At 43.4% G+C, this 13,449-nt stretch overlaps 1 protein-coding gene across 1 annotated transcript in view; it reads left to right on the top strand.

Moving 5' to 3' along the window:
- LOC142664457 (uncharacterized) overlaps window positions 1-13,449 on the top strand; it is a 55,165-nt gene that overhangs the window by 12,556 nt on the left and 29,160 nt on the right. Inside the window, 3 exon segments of the mRNA XM_075843528.1 lie at window positions 1,308-1,471; window positions 1,953-2,126; window positions 2,211-2,317. Of these exon segments, the coding sequence (XP_075699643.1) occupies window positions 1,394-1,471; window positions 1,953-2,126; window positions 2,211-2,317 (359 nt within the window). The 5' untranslated portion in view covers window positions 1,308-1,393.

Here is a 13,449-nt window from a genome sequence, read left to right as displayed (position 1 = left end):
AAGGTGTGCAGACTACAATTCTTAACGTACATCCGGGTTGGGACCCTTTCTAGAGCACCCAAAGATACCGGTGCTATCTGAACACAACCATAGGTCTAGAAGGTAGAGCACAGAGTAATGTAGAAGCAGAGGACAGGTCTAGAAGGAGGAGCACAGAGTACTGTAAAAGCAGAGGACCGGTCTAGAAGGAGGAGCACAGAGTAATGTAGAAGGCAGAGGGCAGGTCCAGAAGGAGGAGCACAGAGTAATGTAGAAGCAGAGGACAGGTCTAGAAGGGGGAGCACAGAGTAATGTAGAAGGGGGAGCACAGAGTAATGTAGAAGCAGAGGACAGGTCTAGAAGGAGGAGCACAGAGTAATGTAGAAGCAGAGGACAGGTCTAGAAGGAGGAGCACAGAGTAATGTAGAAGCAGAGGACAGGTCCAGAAGGAGGAGCACAGAGTAATGTAGAAGCAGAGGACAGGTCTAGTAGGAGCACAGAGTAATGTAGAAGCAGAGGACAGGTCTAGAAGGAGGAGCACAGTAATGTAGAAGCAGAGGACAGGTCTAGAAGGAGGAGCACAGAGTACTGTAGAAGCAGAGGACAGGTCTGGAAGGAGGAGCACAGAGTAATGTAGAAGCAGAGGACCGGTCTGGAAGGAGGAGCACAGAGTAATGTAGAAGCAGAGGGCATGTCTAGAAGGAGGAGCACAGGGTAATGTAGAAGCAGAGGACAGGTCTAGAAGGAGGAGCACAGAGTAATGTAGAAGCAGAGGACAGGTCTAGAAGGAGGAGCACAGAGTAATGTAGAAGGTGGAGGACAAGTCGCACTTGACAGAAGTCTGTGTGTAAGATGTGACCTCCAGCGCGTGCACACTCGGCGGCCGATTTTCATGAACTGTGGTAAAACAATCTAGAAGGAATAGGTCAATATTGAAATTTAGATGTCTTTGAAGGTCCAGGATCTCTGAGGAAACTTCTAATATCTGTAAAAACTTTTATATAAGGGGTGTATTAATTCATAAAGGGCATCAAGTCTGATCTGTTGGCAGCCTATTATATAGCAGGAGGAGCTGAGCAGATTGTGTCTCCATTCACTTCTATAGGCGTTACAGGAACCACCTAACAAGTCACCCAGAGGTGGAGCCGCATCTATCAGACATTTCTGCCATCTCCTGCGGAGAAATGTCCGTGTTGGGAATACCCCTTTATTCCATGTGGTGACAGCTCTGAGAAGATGTTTCTCTCAATGATGAATAAGTGAGGTTCTGTATGTCACACATGATGTTGTCCCCTGTATGATTTCCATCTTCTCCTTTCTTCATAAAGACGTCTGCAGTACTAGATCCTCCAGTTCTTCCAGTTTTCTCATCTTCTCCTCCACAACGCTCCTTCTCCTGAGTGACCCACCAAGGATGGACAAGGACAGGAATGAGATGAGCAGAAGAATATTAGACTTCACCTTGGAGATCATCTACCTGTTGAGCGGAGAGGTAAACTTTTCTACATTATAGAACAAGTCACACATAGGGAAGGGATAATACGTAATAGGAAGAATCCAGTGTCCTGTATAACAGCGTCCAGACCTTCCAAGTGACGTCAAGAAGCCACCAGCAGAAAAGCTGAAGATCAGCCACCAATATGGTCAGTTATGTGTCATGTCACCAATGCAGCAATAGTAATGTTGTAGAGCAATGAGAATGACAAGGAACCAGGAGGATCAGGATGACCTCTATATAGAAACATAGAAGATGGTGGCAGGAGGAGAGCACATGGTCCATCTAGTCCCCCCAATATTATTTCCTTTTTAGTTTTGGCCTCGTTCTATTTTCTCAATGTCTTTTTGTGGGTGAGGTCTCCAGTATTACAGATGTGGGGTCACTAGAGCTCTATACAGCGGGGTCACAATCTCCCCCTCTCTACTGAGGGGGGAATACTGTGTTCAGTTCTCTAAGTGTCTCTCTCCATACACAGGAGTACACAATAGTGAAGAAGACATCGGGTGACTGTACGACTCCCATCATCCATGAGTCAGGAGGATGGAGCAGTAGTCAGAGCCCCATCACAGAGCCTCCCCCTCACTCCCGGATACATGAGAAGAAGATCTTAGAACTGATCTACAAGATGACTGAGCTGCTGACTGGAGAGGTGACACTGCTGGGAATGCTGGGAAATTCTACAGTAACAGCACTGGAGGTGTCTGGGTGATGACTGTATCATTGTGTGTGTCAGGTTCCTATAAGGTGTCAGGATGTCACTGTCTATTTCTCCATGGAGGAGTGGGAGTATCTAGAAGGACACAAGGATCGGTACGAGGAGGTCATGATGGAGGACTACCGGCCGCGCACATCACAAGGTGAGAAGAGACAGATATATATTGGCATTACTGGGGGCACAGGCTGGACTGGCGGCCATGTTGAAGTCTTAATAGCGTCATGTGCTGTACATATACACGTGTGTACAATGACGTGTAATGTAGGAGCTCCACAATTTCGGCTCCTTTTACATTGCGTTAGATCCCTACGCTTCGTGCTGCCGGCTGCTCATAACTCTGCATTAGTGGTCAGATTACATTTTACAGCGCTGGCGGCCCCTCTGTCTCCTAATGCAGAGTTATGGGCAGCCGGCAGCGCGGACTATGGGCAGTCTGTGCTGTAGTTAGAAGTAAACATGATAATACAAGTCGTGTAGAAGGACGATTATCGGCACACTCCGGCAGTATAATAGTTTCCTATATAATGTCAGTATAACCGGAGGTTCTCTTTAATGTTACAAGTTATGGTACTAGATTCTGGAGACGGGACGGTGATCCGGGGATTTATTGTGATTTCCGGATTTGGAGTCGGGGAGGAGTTTTCCCCTAATGAGACAATTGTCATCCACCTCATGGGGGGGGGGTTTGTCTTCCTCTGGATCAACACGGTGGGATTATAGGTCGGACTTGATGGACTTGTGACTTTTTTCATCCTTAGTAACTATGTAACACAGAATGTATGGAGCACAATTTACCACTAATATAAAGTACAACGTGTTCTGAAAAACAATCTCACAATGACTTGGAGAGTAAAATCTTCTTCCCACTTATGTTCCGTCCACACACGGTGTAAACACTGCGGGACGGAATCTGTGTGGAGATTCTGCAGCTTTTTCACAGAAGATATTGACGTGTTGTAGATTGAGAATCTGCACCGCACTTCTTTTCTGTGTTTTCTGCTGCAGATTTTCCCGCAATTTAATTTGTTGCAGAAAATCTGCAGCTAATCCTTCCCGTGTGTACATACCCTTAAAGTGACACGTCGCATTTAAGAAGTGCTTCTCCCTTAACTTTAAACTGGCTGCAGTGGTAATTGGTTAAAGCTAAAAATAGTTTTGTCCATAACCCCTTCACTACAGGTATATGGCTATATAGGTTCGAACTGCCGATTCACCATGCAGTTGTTACGTATATATACGTTGGCAGCCTGGAATGGGATTTAACCCTGTCGCTGCAGAATTTACATTGTCCATTAACGTTGGACATTATCTGCATTTGTCTATGAGGTCCAAATTAATGAATGTCTCTCAATGGTGGATCTGAGAGAGGCCGGCCGGAGAGACCATGACACGCAGCTTCAGTGTTCAAACAGTCTCTGCCCACAGGGGGCGGATCCATCTTTATTTATAAGAAAATGAGAGTAGGTGGTGACCTCGCACTTGCAAAGCATGAGCATTCTAAATATGGTAATATCCCAAAACTCCACATATATCTGTAGCCATAAGAAATACAATGTCATCACGTTTTCTCACGTTGCCTTTGTAACAGCTGAAATGCAAAGCCATAAACCAAACGACTTGAAATAGAATAGCCATCCCCCCATGTAGGCTCTTGTGTCAGCAGAGCTGTGAGCTCCAGTGACAACTGTCTATAGCACTTTTAGGTTCACACATAAAGATATCAAAATATTTTTGACAATTCCCTTCTTTTGAACATAAAATTGCTTAGCCATGTATTAGAATATTCACCCGAGATTACGTTCTGGTTAGCTCCCCTAATCCAGGGCACCGTGTGCCATTCACCGCGAGATGAATACTCAGTATACGTGTCTAGCAATAGGTGCGCGTACAGCGTTACATACTGTACACACCTGAAGATTTAGGGAATTACAGGTTTCACAATTCGGGCAATACCATCTATCTTGGTGGTTTTCTACGGCTTGACAGATCACTTTATCAGGTATGGAAGTATTTAGTGTCACGTACACAGGTGGCTCTGAATGTTTCCTCCCACCTCGGTTCTTAGGGTGGTCTGGACCTCATGCACTTTAGTATCCTGTGCTATTTTCTTAACTGCTGATACTTTTGCAATCAAACATGTTACATAATATATCTCTATCTAAGTAGCTGGTTGTAGTCTAGCTAAGGTACATACTCCTGGTCTCCTGGGTGGCAACCACTTATATGCCTCGTACCCACATATATGACGTATATGTTGGGTTGAAGCACATCCCTGGAGTGATTTAACACTCCTGCAATCCAGGAGAACAAGATCATGTCCCGTCCGGTGGCTTTCATCGATACCACCCTCTTTATTAGTTAGATTACCTCGTTTTACACCCTCTAGACCCTGCGTCATCCATTTTCTAGCTCTCTCTGAGCACTAGGAGCTGCCAGTTGCTTTTATCCCCAGACTATACATATATTGTGTCTCTTCCCTCACAGCCGATGAGGTTTACAGCATCAAACAACTTGTCATTTTTATTAACCTGACCTCTGTTTACACATCACACGGTGTCATTGGGGTATCAGATGATCATGGACGGCCGTATTCCTGGCCTGAGATCTGTTTTCCACAGCGCTTCCCTCTTTGAATATCTTACACGGTTTAAACAGACAGGGAACCAATGCCCACGCTGCTATTACAAGAGGAACAACTCCAGGAGAGTTAGGGTTAAGCGCTAGGGAAAAGAGATGGGACCGCAAGGCCAAGGCAATAACCTCATTTATCTTCACATATGGCATCGTTTTTGAATGGAGACATATACAATAGTCCAGCAATTTAGTCGATACGGATATCAGTTGATGTTTGATAAACTTGTCATTAAACTCTTCTTCTAGCTCATCATTTAGACAGTAGGTAAAGTAGAGATGACGGAGAAGATGGTGGTCAGCTGGAGCTTGGCGAGACTCACAGTTCAGCCTCGTGATTGAGGACCTGTCAGCAGTGACCGGCGTGTCTAAGTTCTTTCCTTCCAATGTAACGGATGTGGAAGTTGTGAGCTGGACTTGGTGCGGACGTCACAGTGTGGCTCTAGTGCTTTAGGGTGTCTCTTTAAACAGGCCCAGTCCCCTGGCTGTAAACAATGTCCTCCTTTCGCTTAGGTTCTGGAATGGAATCATAAACGTATTTATACATCGGCGTGAGCTGTTTCTTCAGAGCTCCCACATAACTGGTGAGGTCAGAGGGCAATAGGCAGGCGCTCAGTCCATGGTTTATGGGGTTTCAGCCATGACCTTCTGGATTTTTAACTTAAAAGTCCCATTCCACCTTCCTACTTTCCCACTGCTCTGGGATACGGGGTGTGAAAAGCTGCTCTATACCCAGGACCTGCAGGATGTCTTGGAGTTCCTCTCCAGTAAAGTGAATTCCTCTATCACTTTCTATTATCTCAGGGACCCCATATCTACACACCACTTCTGAGAGCCATCTTTTACTTTTGCTGTGGCCCACGTTACTGGCCACGCCTCAGGCCACCCAGACAACAGATCTACACAGACTGGTACATGTTCATATTGTCCCACCTTTGGTAACTGAGTCAATCTGCAATCGCTGATATGGGTAGTCTGCCTTTACCATATGCCTTTTTGCAACCCGCACAGTTTTGCCTATGTTATGGCAGACACATATCATGCACCTCTGGACAAATCTGGCAGCAGCACTTGTTGAAACCCCGGGGGTACCCACCATTTGGTCACCATGGCACACATTCCTTCTCTTGACACCTGCATTGGTCCGTGCATTAGTTGGGTTATCATGGGGAAGCGGACTCTGGGTAGGCACATCCTGTTACCCACCTTCCATATTCCATCCTCCCCTTCACTGGCACCTTTTGTCTGCCAATGTCCTTTTTCCTCTTATATGGCTTGACTTAGTAGTCTGCTTAATATTATCGTGTCTATGGCACCAGATGCTTTGCTGGTCAAGAATACTACGTCCTCCTCTATGAGGGACATGAGAGCCGCAGCTTTTGCACCCTTGTCTACTAGTCTGTTTCCCCTCGCTTCGGGGGCAGCTTGCACTTTAGTAAGAGCTTGCACTTTGCATATACCTGCCTGCTTTGGCAGTGTCAGAGCCTCAAACAGTTCTCTCACTCTCTCAACATTATGGGTTTAACCGTGGATCCAGCAAAATCTCTGCTCCTCCAGATTAGGCCATAATCATGTGCAATACCAAAAGCATATCTAGAGTCAGTGTATATATATATATATATATATATATATATATATATATTTGCCTTCAGTCAGTCTACACACCTCAGCGAGTACCTTCACCGCCACCTCCTGTGCTGACACGGAGCATGGGAGTGGTTGTTACTTTCTTACCTCTGTTTCGGTGGTGACAGTATATACCCAGTCTTGTAGCCTCCTTCATGGTGGTACCTGGAACCATCTACAAAAGAAACTCAAAAGCTGGATTAGATATTGGATCCTTTGTTACATTTTCTAATGTTTTTATCTCTGTTGTCATTCAAGACAATTATGTTGGTGACCTGTGTACTGGGGAATCAAATGTGCTGAGAAATCAACTTCCCACCAGGCTGGAAATTCATGGCCTGCTGTTTCCTGTGACTTATCCCATTCCCTCAAGTCCCCCATTGACCATATATTCTTCTCTTCCTCCTCTGTTGAACCCTGCGGAAGCAATGTAGTAGGGTTCAACACTGTAATACTGTACTGTACATCAATGTATGGTTCGTTTTATATGGGGCCATGAGACTGGTCTTATACTTTGTAGACATATGCCTAGTGTGTGTTTGATGAAGAATCTCACTAACCGCATGGGGCCCCCTGAGAACTAGAGGCTAATCTTAGCACTGTGTCTGTTGTCTTGTCTTTGAGTAGAGCCACTGCTGCTACTACACAGATACAAGACGGAAGGTACAATGCTGTTTGGCATTCTGAGGGAGAGGGGCTTATTATAAGAACATACACGTTTCTTCAGTACCCCGGCCTCCAAATACTGTCTTATCTGGTTATCAATACTTGTCAACTGTGGGAGGCTCGGAGGGCGCTGCTTCAACTGAGGTTTGGGGCTGTTTGCAAACAATTTTAAGTCACGGGCCACAGACATGCGTCCTACGTCTGTTTACCCTGCGCCCAGAAGGAGGACAGGACCGCCCTCAAGGCCTGAGATGTGAGGTCTTCATCTCAGTGCAATCCCCATAGAGTGCAGCACACACAAAATTCTGCATATCATCAGTAACTTCAATCTGTCCATCAGCCTTATATTGGATGACAACCTGAATTGCTGCAAGGATGTCAGAAACTATAAGATTGACTGGACAGGAATCTGACACCATAAACGTGACAACAGCTCCTGTGAATGCTGTCATCTTATTTGCATTTTCATTTCATAAAATATATTCCCAATATGTTACTGTGTGCGTGCGTGCGTGTGCGTCATGTGTATATGTAATGTGTATATACCATCATTAAAGAGGCTCTGTCACCAGATTTTGCAACCCCTATCTCGTATTGCAGGTGATCGGCGCTGCAATGTAGATTACAGTAACGTTTTTATTTTTAAAAAACGAGCATTTTTGGCCAAGTTATGACCATTTTCGTATTTATGCAAATGAGGCTTGCAAAAGTCCAAGTGGGCGTGTTTAAAAGTAAAAGTCCAAGTGGGCGTGTATTATGTGCGTACATCGGGGCGTGTTTACTACTTTTACTAGCTGGGCGCTCTGATGAGAAGTATCATCCACTTCTCTTCAGAACGCCCAGCTTCTGGCAGATCACGCTGTGACGTCACTCACAGGTCCTGCATCGTGTCAGACGAGCGAGGACACATCGGCACCAGAGGCTACAGATGATTCTGCAGCAGCATCGGCGTTTGCAGGTAAGTCGATGTAGCTACTTACCTGCAAACGCTGATGCTGCTGCAGAATCAACTGTAGCCTCTGGTGCCAACACGATGCAGGACCTGTGAGTGACGTCACAGCGTGATCTGGCAGAAGCTGGGCGTTGTGAAGAGAAGTGGATGTTACTTCTCATCAGAGCGCCCAGCTAGTAAAAGTATTAAAAACGCCCCGATGTACGCACATAATACACGCCCACTTGTACTTTTACTTTTCAACACGCCCAGTTGTACTTTTGCAAGCCTCATTTGCATAAATACAAAAATGGTCATAACTTGGCCAAAAATGCTCGTTTTTTAAAAATAAAAACGTTACTGTAATCTACATTGCAGCGCCGATCACATGCAATACGAGATAGGGGTTGCAAAATCCGGTGACAGAGCCTCTTTAACCAGAAAGGATACTCTTATAATTAAGAGGCTTGCTAAATATTTGTTTCCTTAATTAGTTTATGTCAATTATTAAATAAACCAATCTATTAAGACAAATGATGAAACATATCGTGCACTATATGTGTCATCATATGCCAATAGAAACTTCTAATATCAAATAATAATAAACTAAAATGTAATAATGACATAAAAAAATCTTTCTTGTTGAATCACTTCTCATGTGGTGATTTCAAAGAAACCATTTCCTTTTAAAAATAGTTCAGCGCACACACCAGTCACTCACACACACACCAGTCACTCACACACACACCAGTCACTCACACACACACCAGTCACTCACACACACACCAGTCACTCACAACACCAGTCACTCACAGCACCAGTCACTGACAGCACCAGTCACTCACAGCACCAGTCACTCACAGCACCAGTCACTCACAGCACCAGTCACTCACAGCACCAGTCACTCACAGCACCAGTCACTCACAGCACCAGTCACTCACACACCAGTCACTCACACACACACCAGTCACTCACAGCACCAGTCACTGACAGCACCAGTCACTGACAGCACCAGTCACTGACAACACCAGTCACTGACAGCACCAGTCACTGACAGCACCAGTCACTGACAGCACCAGTCACTGACAGCACCAGTCACTGACAGCACCAGTCACTGACAGCACCAGTCATTCACACACCAGTCACTCACACACCAGTCACTCACAGCACCAGTCACTCACAGCACCAGTCACTCACAGCACCAGTCACTCACACACCAGTCACTCACACACACACACCAGTCACTCACACACACACACCAGTCACTGACAGCACCAGTCACTGACAGCACCAGTCACTGACAGCACCAGTCACTGACAGCACCAGTCACTCACAGCACCAGTCACTCACAGCACCAGTCACTCACAGCACCAGTCACTCACACACCGGTCACTGACAGCACCGGTCACTGACAGCACCAGTCACTGACAGCACCAGTCACTGACAGCACCAGTCACTGACAGCACCAGTCACTGACAGCACCAGTCACTCACACACCAGTCACTCACAGCACCAGCTGTTCCCAGACACTCTCAGTACTGAGAATCCAATCTCACACATTATATACCTTTTGTGTGTGACCTTATGTAAAACAAGTATATAACTAGAGTGACTGTGTATAAACTCCTATTCTTGGATTATTCATCCAATGAACTATAATCTTCATTTAGTAATGGGCATCGTATTAAATTTAAACATGAAAGTCACATTTTTTCACTGGGGTCGACACATGAAACACATATAACGTAACATATAACATATAAACATAAAAACATATAATACTCAATCCTGTGATTTTATCAGGCTTTTTTTCTTTCTCTTTTTTTTTTTTTAATCTTTAAATTACAGTTCTTATCTTGCATCACATGTGCACTTTCTGCAGACACAGCTATACTACAGATAACAGAGAATGTAGCATTAACCCCTTACTAGCTAAAACTTATGAGCTACAAGGTCAAAATGTCACCATGTGCTCCTGTCAATCAATGACAAAACCTCTTCACATGTTTTTTTTCCCCCATAGTGGATATCTGAGGCCTGCTCTTGTAAGTAACACGTTCTTCTCTTATCACTAGTTCTATTAGTCTAACACGGTTACTATAGATTAACAATATATCTTGTTAGACATTCCATGCAATTATTAAAATGACTGTTAAATAAACCAAAAAGGAAAAAGATTTACAGTATTGTTTAAAATGTCTTGGAAAACTCCTATAACGAGAGGAAATTTCATTAGTGACAATTCAGGACAGATGATATACAGAATATTCCAACAATCATATCTGGATAGAAATCCATAAGAATCTTCACTTTATCAATCTCACTTCTTCTACAATCCGGGGTCATTACACTTAAAATTATCCTATTGGCTTTAACTCTATTTCTAGCCAATTCCTAATCCACGTCTATCTCTCTATCAATAATCCCTGAACATTTCACCCAATGTTTCCTTTTTAGGAAGTGAAGAGTTAATTGATTCCTTTATGAATTCTGATGACGCCTTTCTCTCTATGTATGGCTAATAACTGATCGCCTGTCACCCCTGGAAACCTCTTGTTTCTGGAAACCTTTGGTTTATAAAGCTGTACATAGAAGATTATACGTTGGCACATTATTTTCTACTGGAATGTCTCTATCTATAGAATTAGACGCCGGTTAATTCTTACTGACAACTGTGTTTCCTAGTATTTATTTATTTTTTGTTGTGTTTTTTTTTTTTATCTGGTACATTCAATAATTTCTATCTGTTCTCTGCAACTCTGTCTATTAATCCGGGGCCCATCATCTCTCAAGAAACCATCCCATCCAGTTAAGCTGAAAACTACCCTGCTTGGACATTCTCGATTTCTACGTTATTTTCTCTAGGTTCTAAACTAAACCTTTTCCCACTTAGTTTCCTAACAATATCTGCTGCTGTTTTACCACACCCTGTACCTTGGGTGTTATGCCCCAATTCCCGGCTGGCCAGCACTTTACCTCGGGCATACTTCGATCCAGATTTCCCCATGCCCTCTGCTAAATCCCAGACTTACTAATGTAGCCAACCTTATCCTGACGACTTTTTCTTTTGCTGTGTGAAGTCACGCTGCAGCAAGTTATCAGGGTCAAGACAAAGCTGGCCACATCCGCACTAACTCTTCAGTCTATTTTCCTGGCCTACTTAACCCTTCAGCCTATATTTAGTCTGTCATTGGGGTTCCTGCTTTTTATATATTTTTATTTATTTTTTTTCTCCAGGAACCAACGCACTCTGCTAAATCCTTTAGTCTGTCATGGGGGTTCCCTATGCACTTCTGCTGATCAGGCGCCCATAGATATTCTATAAACTTTCTAGTCACAGAGATGTTACTTAAATATAAACAAGTCATTCAGTTCGGGCGTCCGAGGATTAGCCCACATACATACTCTTACTTCCGGTCAGGTGCGCCTCCTATGGGTCACAGTCTGGATACGCGAAAGTCCTAACAATCACTTGGGCGGGGATGGTTACCCGTCACTTCTGCAAGGATCAATTTGCTACCTGATCTTAATACATACTAAACCCAGGGGCCGGAGGGAACACTTCGGACAGGCCGTTTAGTGTTTTCTCGGTATTTGGTTGTTTTTGTATGTTTTGGGATCAGAGAACAAACGCTCCCTTATCTCAGCCTCTCACAGATACACTCACAGATTCATTTCTACTCACACGCCTATTCCTATAATTCATACATACAACTCATAGACAAATGGTGTTCATGGTTCCCAAATAGTCAAAAGAGACAATACCTGGACGGCAGCTAAAACAAGAGAGAAGTGCACAGTAAGAATAACATTTCTTACTCACCGGTTTTGTGTGCAGTTCTCCGTTATCTTAGCCGTCATCCACCTTCGATTGTCGCCTTCGATCTGTGTTGAGAATCCCGGACGAGCACCCAAGTAATGTCGCTGCAGAATTTACATTGTCCATTAACGTTGGACATTATCTGCATTTGTCTGAGTTCCAAATTAATGAATGCTCTCTCAATGGTGGATCTGAGAGAGGCCGGCCGGAGAGACCATGACACGCAGCTTCAGTGTTCAAACAGTCTCTGCCCACAGGGGGCGATCCATCTTTATTTATAAGAAAATGAGAGTAGGTGGTGACCTCGTACTTGCAAAGCATGAACATTCTAAATATGGTAATATCCCAAAACTCCACATATATCTGTAGCCATAAGAAATACAATGTCAGCACGTTTTCTCACGTTGCCTTTGTAACAGCTGAAATGCAAAGCCATAAACTAAACGACTTGAAATAGAATAGCCATCCCCCCATGTAGGCTCTTGTGTCAGCAGATCTGTGAGCTCCAGTGACAACTGTCTATAGCACTTTTAGGTTCACACATATAAAGATAATTCAAATATTTTTGACAACCCCTTCCCCCTGCTTGCATTCTGGGCCCTAATGACCAAGCCATTTTTTAAGTTTTCCATCGTCACATTCGATGAGCTATAACTTTTTTATTTTTGCATCGACATAGCTGTATAAGGGCTTGTTTTTTGCGGGACGACTTGTCGTTTTTATTGGTACCATTTTGGAGCAGATTCGACTTTTTGATCACATTTTATCACTTTTTTTTTAAAGTCAGGATTCACAGAAAACAGCAATTTTTCCATTGTTTTTTATTTTATTTTTCCCGGCATTCACCGTGCGCGTTAAATAATGTAATAGCTTTATAGTCGGGGTCGTTACGGACGCGGCGATACTAAATATGTGTAACTTTTTCCCTTTATTTTGTTTTTTCTAATAGTGAAGCATTTTGTAAGGGGAGAAAGTGGGTTTTTCATTTTTTTTATATTTTTTTCACAGGTTTTTTTTTTTTTATTAACCCCTTAAGGACGCAGCCTTGTTTTGGCCTGAAAGCTCAGAACCCATTTTTCAAATCTGACATATTTCACTTTATGTGGTAATAAAGTCGGAATGCTTAAACCTATCCAAGCGATTCTGAAATTGTTTTCTCGTGACACATTGGGCTTCATGTTCGTGGTAAAACTTGTTCGATATCTTTAGTGTGTATATTTGTGAAAAATTGCAAAATTTAGAGAAAATGTTGAAAAAATATCATTTTTCTGAATTCAAATGCATCTGCTTGTAAAAGAGACGGTTATACCACCCAAAATAGTTTCTAGTTCACATTTCCCATATGTCTACTTTAGATTGGCATCGTTTTTTGAACATTCTTTTATTTTTCTTGGACGTTACAAGGCTTCGAACATAAACAGCAATTTCTCATATTTGTAAGAAAATTTCAAAAGCCTTTTTTTTAAGGTACCTGTTCAGTTCTGAAGTGGCTTTGAGGGGCCTATGTATTAGAAACCCCCATAAAACACCCCATTTTAAAAACTAGACCCCTCAAGGTATTCAAAACAGCATTTAGAATTTAT

Source organism: Rhinoderma darwinii, chromosome 1 (genome assembly GCF_050947455.1).
Source record: "Rhinoderma darwinii isolate aRhiDar2 chromosome 1, aRhiDar2.hap1, whole genome shotgun sequence".
NCBI classification, from domain to species: domain Eukaryota; kingdom Metazoa; phylum Chordata; class Amphibia; order Anura; family Rhinodermatidae; genus Rhinoderma; species Rhinoderma darwinii.
Note: the sequence above shows the minus strand (reverse complement) of the source record. Positions and strands in the feature narration are given on the sequence as shown.